This window comes from Typopeltis vanoorti, chromosome 7 (genome assembly GCF_054136105.1).
Source record: "Typopeltis vanoorti isolate ZY-2024b chromosome 7, IOZ_Tvanoo_1.0, whole genome shotgun sequence".
Lineage (NCBI taxonomy): Eukaryota > Metazoa > Arthropoda > Arachnida > Uropygi > Thelyphonidae > Typopeltis > Typopeltis vanoorti.
This window is the reverse complement of record NC_143555.1, coordinates 26570580-26591507: the sequence shown is the minus strand read 5'-3', so window position 1 is coordinate 26591507 and position 20928 is coordinate 26570580. Positions and strand designations below refer to the sequence as shown.

At 36.5% G+C, this 20928-nt stretch overlaps 1 protein-coding gene across 3 annotated transcripts in view; it reads right to left on the bottom strand.

Annotated features, from left to right (window-relative positions):
• Positions 1 to 20928, bottom strand: part of Epg5 (ectopic P-granules autophagy protein 5) — a 923436-nt gene that overhangs the window by 684727 nt on the left and 217781 nt on the right. For all 3 annotated transcript variants that reach the window (XM_090395201.1, XM_090395199.1, XM_090395200.1), the window contains exon 8: positions 10261 to 10375. In XM_090395201.1, the coding sequence (XP_090251327.1) occupies positions 10261 to 10375 (115 nt within the window). The remainder of the gene's footprint in view (positions 1 to 10260; positions 10376 to 20928) is intronic.

Sequence of the window (20928 nt, the reverse complement as noted above, 5' to 3'; positions counted from 1 at the left end):
AGCTATAGCTACAAAAAACTGCAGCTTCATGATATCAATGGAACATTATATTGAGCAATACTTAGTTTCTATTTGAGTTGCAATTCAGCAGTTAGAAATGAGGGACGTGCAGAAAGATGGTTTCATGTGAAATCTGGTGTCAGACAAGGATGTATGTTATCCCCTCCCCCGTTATTATCTACGTGGATCACATTATAAAGGAAAGTGGTATTAAACCTGATATCAAAATTGGAGATGTCAATCTCAGCTCTTTACTTTATGCAGATGATGTTATACTTCTAAATAAATCCAGTACAAGTGTGCCATCCAGACCCACGTGCTGCAACTTAAACATCAGCTTATCACGTAGCACCCTGTTAAATGCCTTCGCTAAGTCTAAAAAAATTGCAGTATATGCCTTTCGCTCATCTAATGTTCTTGTAACTTTATTATAAAAGGCTAGCATATTGCTAAAACAAGAGTGTCCCTTCACAAATCCATGTTGACTCTCACAGATAACATTACCCTCATCTGCCCAATGCTGTATATATACGGTCCCTCACTACTTTCTCCAAGATCTTAACAACTACTGATGACACACAAACTGGTCTATAATGAATATTAGACACTTCCAGTCTGCTACCGCCCTTATGCACTGGCACTGTCTTACCTTCCTTCCATTCCCTGGGCACCTTTGCCAAAGCCAGACTTTCATTGAAAAGCCAGGTTAAAGGCACGGTCAGTTCTCTAGCACATTCTCTCAAAACTCGTGGTGAAATATCATCCAGTCCCGAAGCTTTACTAACATCCAGAGTACTCAGTATTTGAAACACACTCTCCTCCTGTACCTCTAAACCTCAAACCAGCCCTATCGCTCTAGCATTAAAACTGACATCTCTAGGATGAAATACTCCAATAAAGTGTTCATTGAATAATTCCACTATGTCCTCTGCATCAGCCATTCTATCCCATTTTTATCCCACAATATCATTCTTCCACAGTCATTTCTCCTCCTACTAGCCACATAGCTAAAAAATTCCCTAGGATTTTCTTTGGATCTTAGGGCCAATCTCCTCTCATATTCCAGTTTCGCTTTCCTTACCACACCAGTCACTGTTCTGGCCTGTGTCTTATATTCTTCATGCATCCTCTCTTCACCTGTCTCCTTATATCTCTTCCATAGCCTCTTTTTCGCATGCAATTCCTGTTTAATATTGTTTGTCATCCATTTTACTTCAAATTGTGTCCTCTTCTTCACTCGTGGTATACGACTTACCATTGCTGCTAACAAATATTCTTTCACAATTTCCCACGCACTAATGATATCCCGGCCTTCCAATTCCTCCCTCCATGAAACTTCCTGAAATTGACGTCTAAGCCTATTATAATCACCTGCATTATAATTCCACATAAGTTCCTGTCTCTTTGATACTCCTGCATGTCTATTCATTTTCCAAGTCAAAACCATATGGTCACTCTCTCCAACTGGTGGGAGAGATGTCAACTCAGTTATTATCAACTCTTCTGATGCTATAACCAAATCCAAAGCTCATGAACCTTTTTTGTTCCCTCTGTTACATGTTGCCTAAGACATTTGTCCCTCAAGAATTCTAGAAATTCCATTCCCCTATTGTTACATGCATCTTCCTCTCTCTCCAATTTATACTACTGTAGTTAAAATCTCCTATAACAATCATTCTTCTTGCACTTGCCAAACTTAGCTGTCTAAGCATCTCCTGGTTCCCATCCTCTGTGCTCCTGGGTCTGTAGCAACACCCCACTAAATATCCTGTCTTGCCTACCTCTACCTCACACCATACGCTCTCAAAATCATGTCTCACTTCCTTCCAAAACCACTCTTAGAGGACATAGGTCATCACTTATCATAAGCAGTACCCCCACCACCAACACGCTTTCCCCTCCTATCCTGACGAAAAATGCTATACCCAGCGACTTCTATTTCTGTTATTATATCCCCTTCTGTCAACCACGTCTCAGTGATCCCAATAATTTTTGGCCAGGCTGATGCTATCTGCACCACCAATTCCTCTCCCTTATTCTGGATACTCCTGGCATTAGTATAAAGCATATAAATGCCATTGTTTCTATACCCAGCATTATCCCTTCTAGACTCCACTGGGCTCAGTGTTACTTGACATCGTTTCCCTTCTCCGAAGTATCCATTCCCACAAGAGGCCACCCCTGCCATCATCCTCCCTGGGACACACCGACTCATTCAGAACAGCAATCTCACCAGATGCCTACGTCCTTCCTCATTCAAATGTAAGGGGTCTCTTGCATGCAATTCCTCTCTTTCCTCAAATGCACTCCAAGCATCCACATATACCAGTCCTCTCTTGTCACACATTCTTGCTATTATGCCATTCAATATCACTGCTCTTCTGCTCAGCTCATCATTATCATACCTAGGCAACACGCACACTGTTTTTCCTCTCTCTGTCTTCTTCCGTACATCCTCAAGCAAAAATCTCATATCTCTCTCTCTCTCGCTGCCTTACACTAACTTACATTACCACTCAAGTCATTTGTTCCTACCATCACAATCATCTCATCTACCCTTTCACCTCTCTTAATTGCCATAGCCACCCTTTCTATTGTTCCTCCTGGCAAACACTCCTCAAGCATCCTATCTTGAACACCACGGATCATTGAGTCGCCATACATTATACCTCTTACCATTTCCTCTCTCCTCTTGTTTCCATTCTCTCCTTTTCTTTCATTCCCATAAGTCTCTCTCATTCCCTCTCCTCTACTGCTATTCTCTCTTCTAGCATTCCCATACCTCTCTCATTCCGTCTCTCCTACTGTTTCCCTCCTCTAGTCTTCTAGTATTCCCATACATCTCTCTCATTCCCTCTCTCCTACTGTTTCCATTCTCTCCTCTTCTAGCACTTCCATATCCCTCTCTCATTCCGTCTCTCCTACTGTTTCCATCCTCTCGTCTCGCTCTCATTCCCTCTCTTCTACTGTTTCCATTCTCTCCTCTTCTAGCACCCCCATACCTCTCACTCATACTCCCAAAATTCTCTCTCTCCGCCTACTCTGAATCGCCTTGCATTTATCTCTTCCATTCTCCTAATCTTATCTTTCATACTTCTGCTCTCATTCACAAGACATTCCACCTCCTCTTTCAGCTCATCTATCTCCCTCTGCAGGTCAGTTACTCTTAATCTAAATTCACTCTCCCAAACAAAACCATCTCCTAAACTTTCAGTCACTCACACCTTCCACACTATCAACTATTATTTTCTCATTCATATATATATTTTTTCATTCTCTCCTATCACACTACTTGTCTTCCTACATTCATTCCCCATTCCTGGAGCAACAAGGTCAGATATCGATATTTCTAATGCACTTATTTCCTCCAACTGCCTGCATTTTGTGCACATATGCTCTCCGCTCTCTTTCACAAGCCACATATCCAATTCCCGAGACCCATACATGCCGCAAGTACTGCATGCCACAAAGTCCCTTATGAGATTGCTTATAATAGAGCTCTTAAATGGCGGAGGACTTGGCGATACGCCACTTGCGACTGCAGCTGAATCCGCCATCATTCCTTACTGCCAAGTAGCATAATCTTTAATAATTATTCAATTAATAAATTCCGTTAAATAAATAAAGTACAAACAATTACAAGCAAAACAAAACATTTAAGTACACTAAATATAATTAAATAAAATGAAATATAACTAAATACAGTAATAAAAACTTAGCTTTGTTTTGTCCTCCACCGTTGAGCATTCGATTCTGACGGTATCAAAATATATTATATCGCGACAGCAACTAACTTCCAAAAAACAACCACTGAAGTACACTCGTATTCAGAGAAACAATTTAGCACTCAAAAACGTAGAAAAACGGGTGGGGGAGGGAGACTATTTCCGATTAAAAATCACTTTCTTCTCTAATATCCTGATAATAATATCCTGAACATGTCAAGAAATGGATGATGATGATGATAATGATGAACAATATGCCCTAACTCTGTTTTTATAGATCACCAGGTGAGTGATAAACGCATTATTCTCATGCTTGTAGCCACAGTGTTTATAATGTGGTAACAGCCATAGTATAACAACATGGCTATTGGCAATAGTGTTATAATACTGTGATATATATTTGCTACCGTGCTCAACTTTAAAGATGTCTAAATAAATACTCCTGGTTATATAAGCTGAATGTACATATTCAAATAATTTATCTGTCTCGCATTTTTGCTTTCCTGAAAAATTCTTTTATTGTTGATTTTTTAAGTCAAATTAGTTTAGAATGAAAAACTATTTCCTAGAATTTCTTCATTGTTTAACAGCAAATTTCAAGAACGAGATTCCGTCACATCACAATGAATTAAAAAGAAAAAAAAATACAAATATTTTGCTATAAGATATATTTCAATCTTGTTCTATGTCATTTGTGATAAATTTTTAAGTTTTGTTAAGCTGTATTCCCAGAGGCACAGAAACACTTTGACAATGGGGAAGTTGAAAAGGTCACCAGTGGCAAAATAATTTACTAAGTGTAAAAGCTGTCACACTATACAAGTTCACAGTTAAGAATTTCCATTCAGTTTTGAGAATAAAGGATAAAACACCCATTGTTGTAATCAACTTGCAGGCAATTTTTCTAACTGGTCATAAACAGCAGTATTCCCTTTCCCAAATGTTGAAAGATTTCAATGTCTGAAAATTCTTGATAATTCATGAATACTTCCATGTTTAAAAATACACAGCTTGGTCACTGACATTTGCTACACAGATGTTATTTAGGTGTTCAGGGTATGAGCTTTTCATCACATTCACGAATATTATTATCAACCAAACTTAAAACACCAACCATGAAAAGTAAAGGAAGAGAAACATTTGTGAATAAAGGCAAACCTACCAAAGCTTTTCAGCTTCACGTCAAAGATGGATGGTGTTAGTTCCAACCTCAATGTTCATTTTCCCATCCAGCCTGCAAAACAAATACTTTTCCAAACAAACTAATTTTCAGCTTCAAAGCTATGATACTCACACCTCAATTGTCCTTAGTGCAAGTCTGCTGTGAAAAAACATGTCAGTTTCCAGAACTCCTCTTTTTGACTTCTGAAATCTCTTGGCTCATTCTATCAGATTCATTAGATTTCTCCACTGTGCTCTCCTAATTCCGCCAACTATTCTGCACTTTCTGATTTTTAAAACTAACACCAATTTTCTCCAGTCCAACTTATAATCTCTGCAGCAGCCAAATCTGGCGAGAAGGGTGGGTGCGGAAGTGAGATCATGTTGTTTCTGGTGAGAAACTCACGTGTGAGGAGAGCTCGGTGACAGGGTGCATTGTCTTTGTGGAGTATCCAGTTTTTCGCGTGCCACAGATCTGGTCGCTTTCACCGAATGTCCTCCCTCAGACACCTTAAAACCTGGCAGTAGAACTCGCTATTGACGGTCTGGGCCCTGATGACAAATTCCCGATGCACAATGCTGCAAATTTCGAAAAAGACGATGAGCATGCAGTTGGTCGAGCTGTGGACCTACCTTGCCTTTTTCGGTCGTGCAGATGATGCGCTCTTCCACTGTGAAGACTGTTGCTTCATCACAGGATCATACCCGTACACCCAAGTTTCGTCACCGGTAATGATCCTCAAATTTCACGTTTTTTCAAACGTGAATTTCACATTTGCTCTTTATCCTAACTTGCTGTCCATGATAAAATCGTGGATGTGGTAACGCAGGTGGTCAGAATAGCATCAGTTGCACAGCTCCTGATGTGCACAGGAAGATGTCTTTTGGCACACTGACTTATGAAGGTAGGTGCTCCCTGTGACTGCGTGCAGTCACAGGGAGCACCTGCATGTTACAAACCTAGTCTCGAAACCTTTTGATACCACCTCGTATACTGTGGATGTTTGTTCCTCTAGGCAATTCAAGACCAGTCTAGTAATGATTTCTTCTCCCATAGACCAACAATCATGTAGTCACTCTCAACTGGTATTATAAGAAAGCCAAATGGAATGATCTTTGTAACCTCTATATCTCATTTCCTTAGCTGAAATGTTTTCAGTCTTCTGATCTAAACATTTGCAATGAATGCATCACTGAAGAAATTCTTAATGGTATGGAAACATTTATTCCTCATCTCACTTTAATTTCTTGTTCCTTATCTATACCTTAATTCTCCAAGAAGTGAGCCAAGATTGTAAAAGAAACAGGCATATTGCAATTGACTTTCACTGAAATCTCCAATTTTCTTTCCTGTTTATACCGATTGAAAAATGAAGATATTTGAAAGGAACTTGGCACTGTCAGCAAAGCTACATAAATAGAATGAGTGAGGAAATGTTAGCCAAAACAGCTGTTTGATGTCAAGATGGCAGGAAAAAGACCCAGTGGAAGACCAAGGGCTAGGTGGACTGATTCAGTCAGAAGTTCTGCAGAAGCATAAAATGTTGGATATGACTGTATTTAAGTGATCATGAGTAACAAACTAATATGGAGGATAATTGTTGATAACAGATTAATAATAATATAAAGTAATGTAAAGTTAATCGTGCAGTGCTGTCATAGTAACCTGAACATATGATGTATCCTCAACGCATGTTCAGGTTACTATGACAGCACTTATTTTTATTATTATTACATGACACATCCAGGGAGTCCAAAGACTCATTGAGGGAGGACATCTACTCTACAATTCTGTCTCCACCCAATTCTCTAACTACAATCATTATCTACACCAACAACATCTACCGCCCACCACCACTAATATTTTCACAGACAATCACATACATCCATGCCCAAGACGGGATTTGAACCCGCATCCTTTTGGCTGGAGAGTGGATATGCTAACCACTCGGCCAACCAGGCAGGCAATTAGATGATGAAATTACAACTGTTATAAGCACAAAGAACTAACTAGGTAGTACTGGAGGAAGAAGGAAGTAATTCTGAAATTGTAGCTAACATTTATTATAAATATAATCCCCATGTCATAATAAAGCCCATTCAACCAACAACTGTTATCTGTTCTCCTGAGGACCAGCTTCTTCCACATCGTGAAGTACATAAAGTGGTATGTGCCAGTAAACTAGCCTACTGTGAACAGACCAGCAGATCTGCTAATATAAGACAGACACTTATGTGTATATTATTTTTAATGGTATAAAAGTCCTCTTTTTTTGTCCCCTTATCAAGGGCCTGTTTAGTATGACTTGCAACTAAAAATACCAACAACAGAAACTGGTATATTCAACAAGGAAATGTCCAAAAATAACTAACAATAAAAAAAACTAACGTGATTTAAAAAACAAAATAAAACAAAAATAAATAAATTAATTAATTAAAGTTAATTCTGGAATTTGTGAAGAAGAACTATTTCCCATAATAGAGATAAATTAAGTCCATTGTTTATATTTCAATTTGGTTGATGTAACAAGGTCTCACAACTTTCTTTGTATAAGCATTCCAAGAGATCAATTACTTTTATAGAAAACCTTAATTTTCTTCCAAAGAACTGTCTGATTCCAAAGATTGTTGGTTCATAGCCCTTAACATAGTTTAAATGTTCATCATGATGCACATATGCAGGTCTACCTGTTTGGCCAAAATATGATAATCCACACGGCCAGGAATATGATACACTCTGTGATGGGTTAAAGGCAGAAGCTTATCTTTAGCTGAGCCCACAAAAGTAGATATCTTGTTGACAGAATACTTGTAGCCCAACAGATAAAAATAGTTTGGCTATAACTTCTGAGATGCCTTTAATATAATGGTGACTGGTGACACGAAGGACCACCTCTGTATCACTATCATGATGAGAAGCAGATAACAAGTAAACTCTATTAATTATCTTCTTAACATATGATTCGGTTAAGGAAAGTGGCTTGATGCAATTTGTTTCTTTGGAGAGCATCATTTCAGTGGAGCAAAGAGAAGGTCCATCATTAATTAATAAATTAATGATGGACTTAATAAATTAAGTCCATCATTTTCTATTTAGATTCAGTCGATGTAGCAAGATCATATTACTATCTTTGCAATGTTGAAAGAGATTATTATTTTTATGAAGAACCTTAATTTTCTTCCAAAGAACTCCATGTCTGGCAGTGATAAGCATGGCCCAGAAGTCCTGCTTACAATGTCTCAATAAAATTAATGCAGTCTAAATGTTTTTCACAATACACAGCTACACATTTTTTGACAGTTTTTGATGATGTGAAACAGAATGAATGTATAGTCCAGTATGTGTTTCTTTCTAAAAACTGAGAAATGAAGGCTACCATCTGGTTGAAGAAGTAATGGGATATCTTAAAAGACAATCCAATTGTTTGTTCTCTTCTAACTCAAAAGCAAACTGGTATGATGTTGAAAAGTATTGATTTTATTGAAGAACTCTTGTAGATCTGTATGAGAACCATGCCAAACCACCAAATCATCATCAACATATCTGTGCCATAAGGACAGTCTAGGAAAGACACTATTCAGTATCAGTTGTTCAAACTGTTCCATGAGTGTGGGAAAAAGAGGACTATCCATTGATGTAGCATCAACTTGTTGATAAAGTTTGTTTTGGTATATGAAGTAGCCAGTACGAATAATAAAATTAAACAGGCAAAAAATATCAAAAAAAAAAAAAAAAAAAAATTTACTTGAGGAAAATGTTTCATCTAAATGAACATTTGTGAACAAGGACATAATATCCAGGCTGAAGAGGATATCAACAGGGCAAAGACAATGCTCTGATATCTTTTCTTTAAAATGAAAGCTATTTTTAATAGATGAGGAGGAATTTCCTGTGAATGCCAAAAACAATTTAGAAAGGTGTTTGCAATTTTGTAAAAAGAGTCAGTACAGTCTGCTAAGACAGAATATTCATTCTGTGGTCTCTGGGTGGTCCACATAAATGAGGATTATACCCATGATAGTACTATAATTACTTCTTCTTGGTTTCCTAATCTCAATTAGAAACATTATACGTGCGTTCAATTTCATAATCTGAGTCATCGTAGGATCATTAGCAAGAGGACGATATGTAGTGTAGTCACATAGCATTAAAGTTATTTTAATGCTATGTGACTATACTTAATAATAATTAATTATTATTAAAAGTGTAGTCACAATTAATAGTATTCATTTTGATCATGAACTCATAATGCTTTTCTTTTGTCTGATTTTGTAATAATAAAATTTTTATTCCTCTATAGAGAAGAAAGGTTTTTATTTCTAGGAAATGGCAAATTCAGAGTAGGTTTTTTGGCTTTGTAAAGTATTTGTACTATTCAGATTCGAAGTCGGTCAGCGACTTCAGTATAAAAATAATTTATAGCAATAAAAAAATATATACTTAAGTTTAATCCATCTTATATTTAATAATTATCATGTCTTACATTTTTATGCATCAACTTATCTGTTAACATCTTGAAGAATATAACAACTTCATTTGCTATCATAAGCATGGCAAGTTCGGACTAGTAGACCACACTCTTGAAAACCTATCATATAGGATTAAATGGAAGGAGAAAAGTGGAATAATGTAACATAGTTTTAGGTCTTAGAATGAGCCATAAAACACTTTTCCAACTTAATAATTATGGAAGAATTCATTGGCCAAAGATGTAGGAGACATTTCTATCTAAGGTCCCAGATAGAAATGTCTGGAGACCAGAATTAACTTTCATTAATCTGGTCTCCAGAAGGAACCTTGATAGAACTTTAATAGCTTTTCAGTTATAAGAACTGTTTCCACAGCTACTGATTGAATTTTTGTGCTTTAAAATACTCTGAGGATGCTAGTCTTAGAATGAACCATAAAACACTTTTCCAACTTAATAAGTATGGGCAGCATTCATTGGCCAGATACAGTCATTTCATTTTAAAGTTCCATCTAGCCTGATCACCTCTCTCTCTCTGAACTAACTTACATTAATCTGGTCCCCAGAAGGCACCTTGATATAAAATAATAGCTTTTCAGATTGAGTGTTTATGCTTTATGATACTCTGAAGATGATAGTTTGAATTCTCACCAGCAACTGTTGGGGTTATTTATGCCCCAGAGGAACTGCAACTAATAATCATCAAAACCTATGCCTTTCATCAGATCTACTTGTCTAAAGAGCCAATGTAGTGATTCCTGTTATTTGAGATACCTTAATAACAAGAACAAATACTCATTTACTAAACAGATACCCATTGCATATCTATAACTACAATCACTTTCAAACTTGCACTAAATATACAAATTAATATGTGAAGAAAAAAAATGAGGAGAAAGACTTACTTCTTCACCTTCTGAATCAACTATAACCCACACATCTTCAAGTGTTTCTTTATTAGTACAATTCGAACTTGATTTGGAATGTGATACAAGATGCTTCAAATAATATTCACGTTTACTAGGGAGAAATTATATATATCAATTCAATTCTAGTATGCAAAATTACATTAATGAATGAATACAAATTATATGAAACAGATTAATGTATTTATAACAGTCCTGATGTGATTATGAACCACTTGTTACTAACTTTTCTCTGGTGGATTTTCATTCTTTATCCACTGAGAAATTCTTGCTATTTTGCTCAGTATCTTGAATAAATTACAGATTATGAAATTTGTGGATGATAGTGTAATACCCCTCTCAATTTTCCTCAAATGAAATGCTCATATTTCCAAAAACAGCCAGTATAATTCAATGTAACCAGCTAGAGAACATCTAGTCTTTTAGCCAGCTGTCATTATAGAATAATCATAGACCTGACATCTGTTATGGATGCCTGTTATAAAGATGGAATTTTTTTTAAAGTATTAATATAATTATATGAATCCCAGACACAAGATATTGCAAAACAAATTGAGTGAGCATGCTTTAACTCTAACACAACATACGCTGCATTAGAGTTAAAGTAAAAGGTCATCAGAGTTGATCTCACTTAACCTTCTGCTCCAAAAGAAAGTGCAGCCATAGTTCTCAAGAGACTGAAGGTAACTAAATCAACCCTAAGTACTCTGAACATTTCAAAAAAATAGTCTTCTGATATTTTAATATTGGCCATAGCCAGTGAAGTCTTGGAGAAAATCAAAGTCTCCAAAACTAGCATGGAAACCTGATACCAAACACTGCATAGAAAACGTGTGGAACCCATGTAGTCAACAATAAACTTCACAGAACCATTTCACAAATATATGCAGTCTCAGATATAATGATGTTAATTTCCCTCCATTTGGCAAACTTCACCTACTCTAAATAAAACACTGCACCAATATACCATACTAGAGAATATCCAACTCTGGAATTTATCCAAAAGTTGCAAAACCACCTTTGGCTAAAAATCACTCTACCTCATTCTACCAAATTCATATGCTGTCATCACTGATCTCCTATTGCCAACAACTACTGTCAACTCTTCAATCATCTTTCCTTAAATATTGATTTTCTTCAATCTAACTCTCCAAACAGCAAAGCCATCTTCCTTGGACACCTGAATGTCCACAACACCAGCTGGTTGCTGTCTTCTAACTGCACAGAAAAAGCAGGCAGAGAGACTGAGACTTTCGCAATCACAATCTTGTACAAATAGTTCTCATGCCCACCAGAATACCAGATGACCACAACCAACATCATCTCCCCCTCACACACGCACAATCACCCTGAATCTCTTCATTATTAGTGACCCATCTAAGTACACTGTGAATGTTGTCTGCCCTATAGGCAGCTCAGTCCACAATATAGTGCAGATCTCTTCCCCCATGAAAAAGCAGATACAAAACCACTCACATCCACAAACTGTACAGCATTACCAAAAAGAAAACTAGGATGATCTCTGGAACTTCTATGCCTCGTTTCCTTAGTCAGATTACTGTTTCCATCCACCTGAACCAAACCTATATGCAGAACGAATCATTGAAATAATTCTCATCAGAATGGAAAGATATATTCCACACTCCACCCAAAATACCCTGTCTAAACCTTCCAATGCTGTACAAAACAAGAGTCAGGCATACCACAACTGGCTGGCATTCAAAACACCATCGTCTTATACAGCCTGAATCAAATCCTGGAATAGCTACAAGAAAATTATCATCACACTGAAAACTGATTTTGAGAGAGCTAAAATCAGAAAACTTGCATCCTACCTACATGGCAGCCTAGGCTTTAGCCAAAGTTATTGTAACTTTAGCCCAACACTACTCCCACCACTATTACACCTAGACATTAGTATTCATCATCACCCACAGAAAACAGCAGCCTACTGGCTTCCTACTTCTCCTCTAAATCTTGCATAACTGTTCATGGTATGTGTCCCCCAGCCATTCTAAACACTCAACGATGAAAGTTTATTTTTCACTTGGTCAGACTATAATAAATTTACTTTAATCCCTTATCCAAGTGTGTGCAAACTAAGTTTGCGCCTGAAAGTATCTTCAGGACTGGGGTAAAGTGGTACAACACCGGGCAACTCCTTGCAAAGGTGGAGTAAGCTACCAACACTCCTATCTCAGTATCTCCCATAATGCAAAACACATCTACTTGTGGATATGTATAATGTTATGCATTAAGGGAAGGGCCACTACCCAGACTAGTTTCAACCTTTATTGGGGTCTCTTCAGTGGAAACCGGGCCCAAGTGGAGATATGGAGATACCAGGCAGAAGCATTAGCAAGGTCATCTCCTCCTATAGGAGCTGGCAAACAGTGTGCCACCTTTTTATTAAATTACTCTGGATTTAGAGAAAGATGTTGAAAGTTTTGCATTATGGGAGATACTGAGATAGGAGTGTTGGTAGCTTGCTCCACCTTTGCAAGGAGTTGTCCAGTGTTGTACCACTTTACCCCAGTCCTGAAGATACTTTCAGGCGCAAACTTTGTTTGCACACACTTGGATAAAGGATTAAACTAAATTTATTATAGTCTGACCAAGTGAAAAATAAACTTTCAACATCTTTCTCTAAATCCAGAGTAATTTAATAAAAAGGTGGCACACCGTTTGGCAGCTCTTAGAGGAGGAGATGACCTTGCTAATGCTTCTGCCCAGTATCTCCGCTTGGGCCTGGCTCCCACAGAAGAGACCTCAATAAAGGTCGAAACTAGTCTGGGTAGTGGCCCTTCCCTTAATGCATAACATTATACATATCCGCAAGGAGATGTGTTTTGCTTTATGGGAGATACTGAGATAGGAGTGTTGGTAGCTTGCTCCACCTTTGCAAGGAGTTGCCCGGTGTTGTACCACTTTACCCAAGTCCTGAAGATACTTTCAGGGGCAAACTTAGTTTGCACACACTTGGATAAATGATTAAACTAAATTTATAACACTCAATGATGTATTTGACCTTTTGCCAAAAAAGAGATTAAAAAAATTCTGTTCAAATTGGATACCAAAAAGTCTCCTGGCCCTGAAGGCATTCCTCCAATTGTTCTAAAGGTCTGTGCTCCAGAGTTAATCCCCACTGTATACTGCCTATTTACATTTTCTTATTCCACCAGTATATCCTGAAGACTGAAAACTGGCCCATATATATACAACCAATCTTAAGAAGGGTGACAAATCTTTATCTTCAAACTACCATCCAATTTCCCTCACGTCAATTCTTTCTAACCATCCAATAAGGCCCAACTCCTATGCTACCTTGAAGATTCTAATCTAATAAATGACTGACAGTAAGGATTCCATCACTGCTGATCAGATCTGCATAACTTATTCAGTGTTTGTCCAGAGATGGGTGACAAAAGTTAGCAGGTCCCCTGTGGTTACCCTTGATATCTCCAATGTTTTTGACTGAATTTGGCACAAAGGACTGTTAAGTAAACTCCAATAATTCGGTCTGCCCCCGATGCAATTCAGTAACCAGCTTTCTGACTGCACACTCACTTTATGACATGATGGATGGCTCGTTATCTTATATCTATACAACAAATGCAGGGACCCACAAGGCTGTGTTCTTTCCCATCCTCTTCCTTCTTTATATAAACAATCACCTCCAGTACACAGTTTTGCTAATGAGAGCACGTGTACTCCTCCTTTTTATTTGAAAAACCTTGGAATGCATAAATCACTGCAACATACAGAACCTTAATCTCTACTTCTCAACCAGTGTGCCATAGCATGCTTTTGAGCCACAAGTTCAAATGCGGTATGCCATAAAATTTTTATTAAAAATAGTCAAAAACGTTATTTTTCAGAAGTAATGTGCTTCAGTGGAAATATATGATACTCTGTTGATAAATTCTTCTGATAAGTCTTGTAGAAATTACACAAATTGTCAACTTTTCCTTTCTTCGGCATTTCTTGTATCATCCCTGAATATGCTGCAGGAATCGCGCACCCTTGCAAGAATTAAAAAATCGACAATGAGTTCAAATTCTACAAAAGATGAAGAATTCATGCTCAAGTTTTTTTGTTCACAACCAGAGCTCCCCCCACCACACACACACCTCTCACCGAGTTACACACAGATGCCCATTATCTGGCAAGCAATGAATGTACTCAGAAGTGGGAATGCTAGGTTACCCTGGATGCTATTAAGGCACCACAGCAAGCCTTGGGACCATTCCCAGATTGTGGGGTAGGTTTACTACAATTGGAAAGCAAAGCAAAGAATAATGGAAGAAAATCAAAGAAAGAGAATGAAGAGGGGTCAGTCTCACTCAGCAACCTTTCCATCACGAACATGTGTCTGACAAGAAATCAGAATTTTTAAGAGCACTGGATTTAATAACCAAGGAAAGCTTCCTAATAAAGCCAGTAGGCCTTTGTGTGCATAACTGAAAATAATAAAAGAGCATATTAGCTGCTACAACACATACAAACACTATGGCACAAGATAAAACATGTGGTAATATATATATATATATTATTGAAATTAGGATTTACTCAGGATGTATACATTTATAAAATTATATAAATACATTATATAAATGTATACATATATAAATATGTGTACATTTCTTTCAAATTTATCCTTGCATATATATATATATATATATATATATATATATAATTAGTAGTGCGTTCCCAATAAACTTGGTGTGGCCGTTCTTCAAGGTTAGAGCTTGCCGAGAAGAGGACATGGCTGGAAAGGGCACTCGCACATGTTCTACTGTAGGAGATGTCACATCTATGTCCCTCAAGACGAAGTGAAACAGATTTATCTGTCTGGCCAAAATAAGGTCGACCACAGTTGCACAAAACTTTATAAACACCAGGAAAATGCAGTTGGTTGTGTTTTGGTTGACTCAGAAAAGAACGAAGTTTTAGCAGAGTAGTATAATCGGCCTTTATGTTGAATTTCTTCAAAATCCTAGATAGTTTTGGGATAAGAGCTGATAAATAGTAACTGTATATGAGTAATAGGGTTGGAATCATCTTCTTGTCGAGGATGTTGGTGTGGTCTCAAACGTCTAGTGATGTTATGAGACGAATATCCATTATTTAAGAAGGTGTTTTTCAGGAAGTTAAGCTCTGTTTGAAGGTCTTCTTCTGTGGAAGTGAGACATCTTGCTCGATGGGCAAGGGTGGAGATGATGCCCATTTTCTGAGGAGGGGAGTGATGAGAAGAGCCGTGTAAATATCTATCAGTGTGTGTGGTTTTTCGAAAAATTGAAAATTTAAGACAGTCAGGTAATCTGCTGATCTTTAGATCCAAGAAGGGGAGAACGCCGTTAATCTCTAGTTCTGATGTGAATTTAATGTTCTGATGTTGATTATTTAAATGGTTTAGAAAGTTTTGCAGTTCTTCTAAACTATGTTCCCAGATAAGGAAGATGTCATCAGTGTAGCGTAACCACAGTTTAGGTTTTAAAGTAGCTAAAGAAATAGCTTTCTCTTCAAAATCTTCAAGAAAAATGTTAGCTAAGACTTCTTAAATCTTCTGAAATTAACTTCTGAACTTCCTAAACACACAAGACTATTTCTCTGCTCTCTCCATCCCCTCATTCCTTGGTTGAATGGCCTGCCTAAGATCCATTAGGCTGACACTCCTTTAAGACCTATTGTGGAAGGTATTGACTTACCTACGTACAATCTGTCTAAATATCTTGCAGCAGCTTTAAAACATTTAGTTGGCAATTCCTCCTCCTTCATCAAAAACTCTGAAGATTTCATCTCAAAAATAGAAAATTTGAATCATAGACTCTGACAGAATGGTGATTTTTGCCATCGTGTCTCTGTTTACGAATGTACCTACAGATGAAGTTCTGACTCTTCTTAAGGACAAGGTTTCTAAAAAAATTTGCTCTTCTTACTCATTGCATCAATTCAGGCTATTTCTGCTATGAAGATAAAATATATAAACAAACTAGCAGGTTAGCTATGGGCAGCCCTCTATCCCCAGTCTTAGCTAACATTTTTCTAGAAGATTTTGAAGAGAAAGCTATTTCTTTAGCTCCTTTAAAACCTAAACTGTGGTTATGCTACATTGATGACGTCTTCCTTATCTGGGAACATAGTTTAGAGGAACTGCAAAACTTCCTAAACCATTTAAATAATCAACATCAGAACTAGAGATTAATGGCGTTCTCCCCTTCTTTGATCTAAAGATCAGCAGATTACCTGACTGTGTTAAATTTTCAATTTTTCGAAAAACCACCCACACTGATAGATATTTACATGGCTCTTCTCATCACTTCCCTCCTCAGAAACTTGGCATCATTTCCACCCTTGCCCATCAAGCAAGATGCCTCACTTCCACAGAAGACCTTCAAACAGAGCTTAACTTCCTGAAAAACACCTTAAATAATGGATATTCGTCTCGTAACATTACTAAACATTTGAGACCATGCCAACATCCCTGACAAGAAGATGATTCCAACCCTATCACTCATATACAGTTACCATTTATCAGCTCTTATCCCAAAACTATCTGAAGAAATTTTGAAGGATTTTGAAGAAATTCAACATAAAGGTCGATTATACTACTCTTCCAAAACTTCGTTCTTTTCTGAGTCGACCAAAACACAACCAACTGCATTTTCCTGGTGTTTATAAAGTTTTGTGCAACTGTGGTCGACCTTATTTTGGCCAGACAGATAAATCTGTTTCACTTCGTCTTGAGGAACATAGACGTGACATCTCCTACAGTAGAACATGTGCGAGTGCCCTTTCCAGCCATGTCCTCTTCTCGGCAAGCTCTAACCTTGAAGAACGGCCACACCAAGTTGATTGGGAACGCACTACTAATTATATATATATGCAAGGATAAATTTGAAATAAGAATTATCGAATCAAAAGAAATAGTTCTGGACCCTTCACACTTGAACAACAATCTAAGCTACAATTTGCCTCATTCCCATAGCGCAGTAATCCAGTACTGGTGCTCTAAAATTAGCTGTCGCACGCACATTCAACTCATGCCAAAGGGAGCATGCGGTCACCTATTCAAATATGACTGTTACTATTCTACTTCTTTTTATTAAGCTGAAAAGTCCATGTTTTTTACCTTGTTATTTTTATAAGTCTTATGTTTTTTCTTTCTCACCTGAACAAATCAGAGCACCAATGAAACTAGTCGTGATTTATTAAAGGTTTTTGTTATACTTTCTCGGGGTCTAGTCAGTTAATTTTATAAATAAATATATATATATATATACATGGATTTTGTACCAAAGGTATTAAAGTTTCCTATTTCCTTTTAATGGATCAAAGATGAATATAGGCATTTACTTATCTGAGAAAACCTGCAAAAATGCATTAAATATCATAAAGAAACAGCAAATTCATCTATTCACAATGAGACCTTTTTCAAAATGGCTTCAATCAAATCAGCATCCAAGAGAACAGTCTCTCTGATATCATTATTATTGGCCAGGCTAGATTAAGTTAAATATATGGTCATCATGAAAACAATGTAGTGTGGTTGGCTATGATATAAGCTGTAATTAAATGTAACAGCAAATGTTTTTGAATTGTAGCTGTTTGTGAGAAATAACTTAAAATTTATTTCTTCCAGAGAGGCATATGTCAGCACTTTGCAGTGGTTTGAAAGAGTGAGTTACTAATAAATTTCCATTCCAGCAAAATCACTTTCAACAGATATAACAATGTTAAATAAACTGAACATTTTCTTTAATTTTAGTACAAAATACTAAAATTTATATGATATTTCAGGTAGTTCCCAACTTGGAATTAGTTTATTCGTAGTGTGTGCTCGTAAAGTGGAAATTTATTTCACATACACATAGTGTTAAAAACAGGGGATACATTCTCAAAAATGAAATTTGAACAGTCATGTTAAATAAAGTTCAACAAAACAATAATTCATGCTTCAATAATGATTTATTTATACAAGGAATTAAAAATGCAGCATTCAAAATCAAGCAAAATTAGGAGTTGTTTATTTCCAAGACAGTCTTTCTGTTGTAAAATCTCTTGCATAATTAAATTTTTTTAATTTTTTTTTTTTTGTCGTTCGATTTTACGGTTTTTTTTTTTTTTTTTTGAGTACTTTGATTTTAGAAATTGTATTGGAACGAATAATTAATTCTGCTATAGAAGTGCATAAAACATCAATGTATATTGGCCTGTATGTAAAACGATAAGTAAGGGATTAACCCAGATTATCGTGATGAGAAAGCAACATCAAGAGGTCACAAGGTCATGCAATATTAGAAAAGGCTTCAAGAACGAGGGAAGAACGTCATCACGCTGGAGGCTAATCCCATAAACTACTAGGTAAAGAACAAAGTACTGGGAATTGTATAAAGAGGTTTTTTGCTTTTGCTCCTAGCATTTTTCGCTCTTAGTTTTTTGATCTTCTTCTCCAGATAGAATATTCCCAGCGCTGTCCAGTCCTGAGGACATGCTTCCGACACGTGTATAGGAGAGGCTGTGTTTCTGTGACAAGGGTTCCAAGGAAGCAAGGACAAGCTACGAAAGCGTGCCCACAGACTTCGAGGTCTCTATGGAAATTCCCCAGCAAGTTCCCGACGGAAACGTCAAACAAGTTTTTCCAGGAAACTTCTGTATCAGGACTGTCAGAATCATCCAAGCAGCTACAATTACCCAAGAACAAGATGAAACATCAAATCAATCGTACTAAAGGTTGTGCTAAATAATTGGACTGTCTATCCAAGGGTTTATGCAAGTAAGCACCGTTTTGTTAATGTCAAGGGCTTACAAGTCGATATTGTATATGTGCTTAAAGGGAATTGTAAGTAACTAAGCGGTAATTGTCACTGTCTTTAAGGATAGTTTAAATGTTAACTTGTTAGTTTAACAGAATATGTGCTTAGTTATGATATAGGTAACTACTATTTGTTAAAGTCAAGTTAGTTGGTATTGAAAATTGAGGTAACTAAGCAATTAATGTATTGAAAGTTTGGATGTTAATATTGCTTTCCTAGTAAGTGAAGGAACTTAGAGAGATTAATTCTCTTATTTGTATATGTATTATACTGCTCTTTTCGCTTAGAATAAAATGTTTTGTAACTACATTGCCTGTTCTCTAGCCAATGCACTATTTTCAAAAACATTAGCATGCATATTAAATTTTGGTTAGCCACGACTTGCATTAAGGTAAAAATTGTGAATGGTTAAAATTTCCTGTTTCCTCACCTTAACTCTCAAACTATCTTAATTCAATCAGAATGGCACAGTCAATAAAAAAAAATAAATTTTTCCTGATTGATTTGTGCGAGAGTTGGTAAACTGTATATATTAAATAAGCTGACAACTTTAGGTCTGTTTAATGGCAGGAGGGAACAGAAATTAGACTTGGTAGAATTAACTTTTAAGCAGATTAATATCTTATCTGTGAGAGTGTTGATGGAATATAAGGCGCAGTAAAACTTTAGGTTAGTACAAACGCAAAGACAACGACAAAAATTAACAAAAATAAATTATATATAAATATTAATATATATATAATTCTTACAGCACCACAAACAGCATTATTTTACAAAAGCACAGCCAATATATTATTTTACACTGTGAACTTTACTTTATTGATTTCATAAGAGTGAAATCAATAAAGTAAAACTTTAAAATAAGAACATAAGAACTATTTAAATATGAAGTAATTGCCATATGCACTTGAAACTTGAATCTTGTAAGTGAAGATCTCAATTGCTTTTTCTATATGTTGAAAAGTTTCAAGTCCTTGGAGAGTGAAGGAATGAACAGAGATTTCAGATGTTAAAAATCTCTTCTTCCTCGGCATCTTCAGATTTTGCCATTCCAAGAAAGATTTTGAGCATGAAGCAGATCAGACAAGGAAAGAGTTCCATACAGCAAAAACATCATCAACATATCTGTACCAAACAGATGGCTCAGTATAAAAACATTTTTTTCTATATGAATATAAAGACTTTTATGGCTCCACAGAATTGGCAACAATTCCTCTTGCAAATCCATCCAAACACATACAATAGTCAACCAACATCCTATCAACTTCCAAACCCAGAGAACATATTTCTCCTCATCTTCATTCATCCCTTCCGCTGCTGCCCTCCTCTGGAACAGTCTGTCCCCCAACAAATGTGCTCTCAAAAAATACATTCCACAACTTTTCAATTCTTTCTTTTAAGAAACTATCGTATTAGACACATCAGACCATGCATTTCAAACATGTCACAGAATCAACTAAAAAAGCACAAAGTCTCTATACAACATCAAAACCTGGTTTCAAAGAAATTTCAGAGAAGTTTGTGAGATGCTTAAACATCACCTGAATCTCAACAAGAATGATGGATTAATAATTCCAAGAGTGTGGAGGACCCATCTGCAACCTAGACAGCATCTTGAACATAATGGCAGATCCCAAACACAAGAAAACCTTAATATAAGAAGATTGTAGAGATATTTTTAATGTACATCCAACACTATAAAAATTTTTTTATTTTTTTTTTATATTATTATACTCATTATATCTATAAAAAATGTTTTATTGAATTTAAATTTGTGTAACATTTTTGAATTTAGGAAACGATTATCATACAAACAGAAATGTTTTAGTAA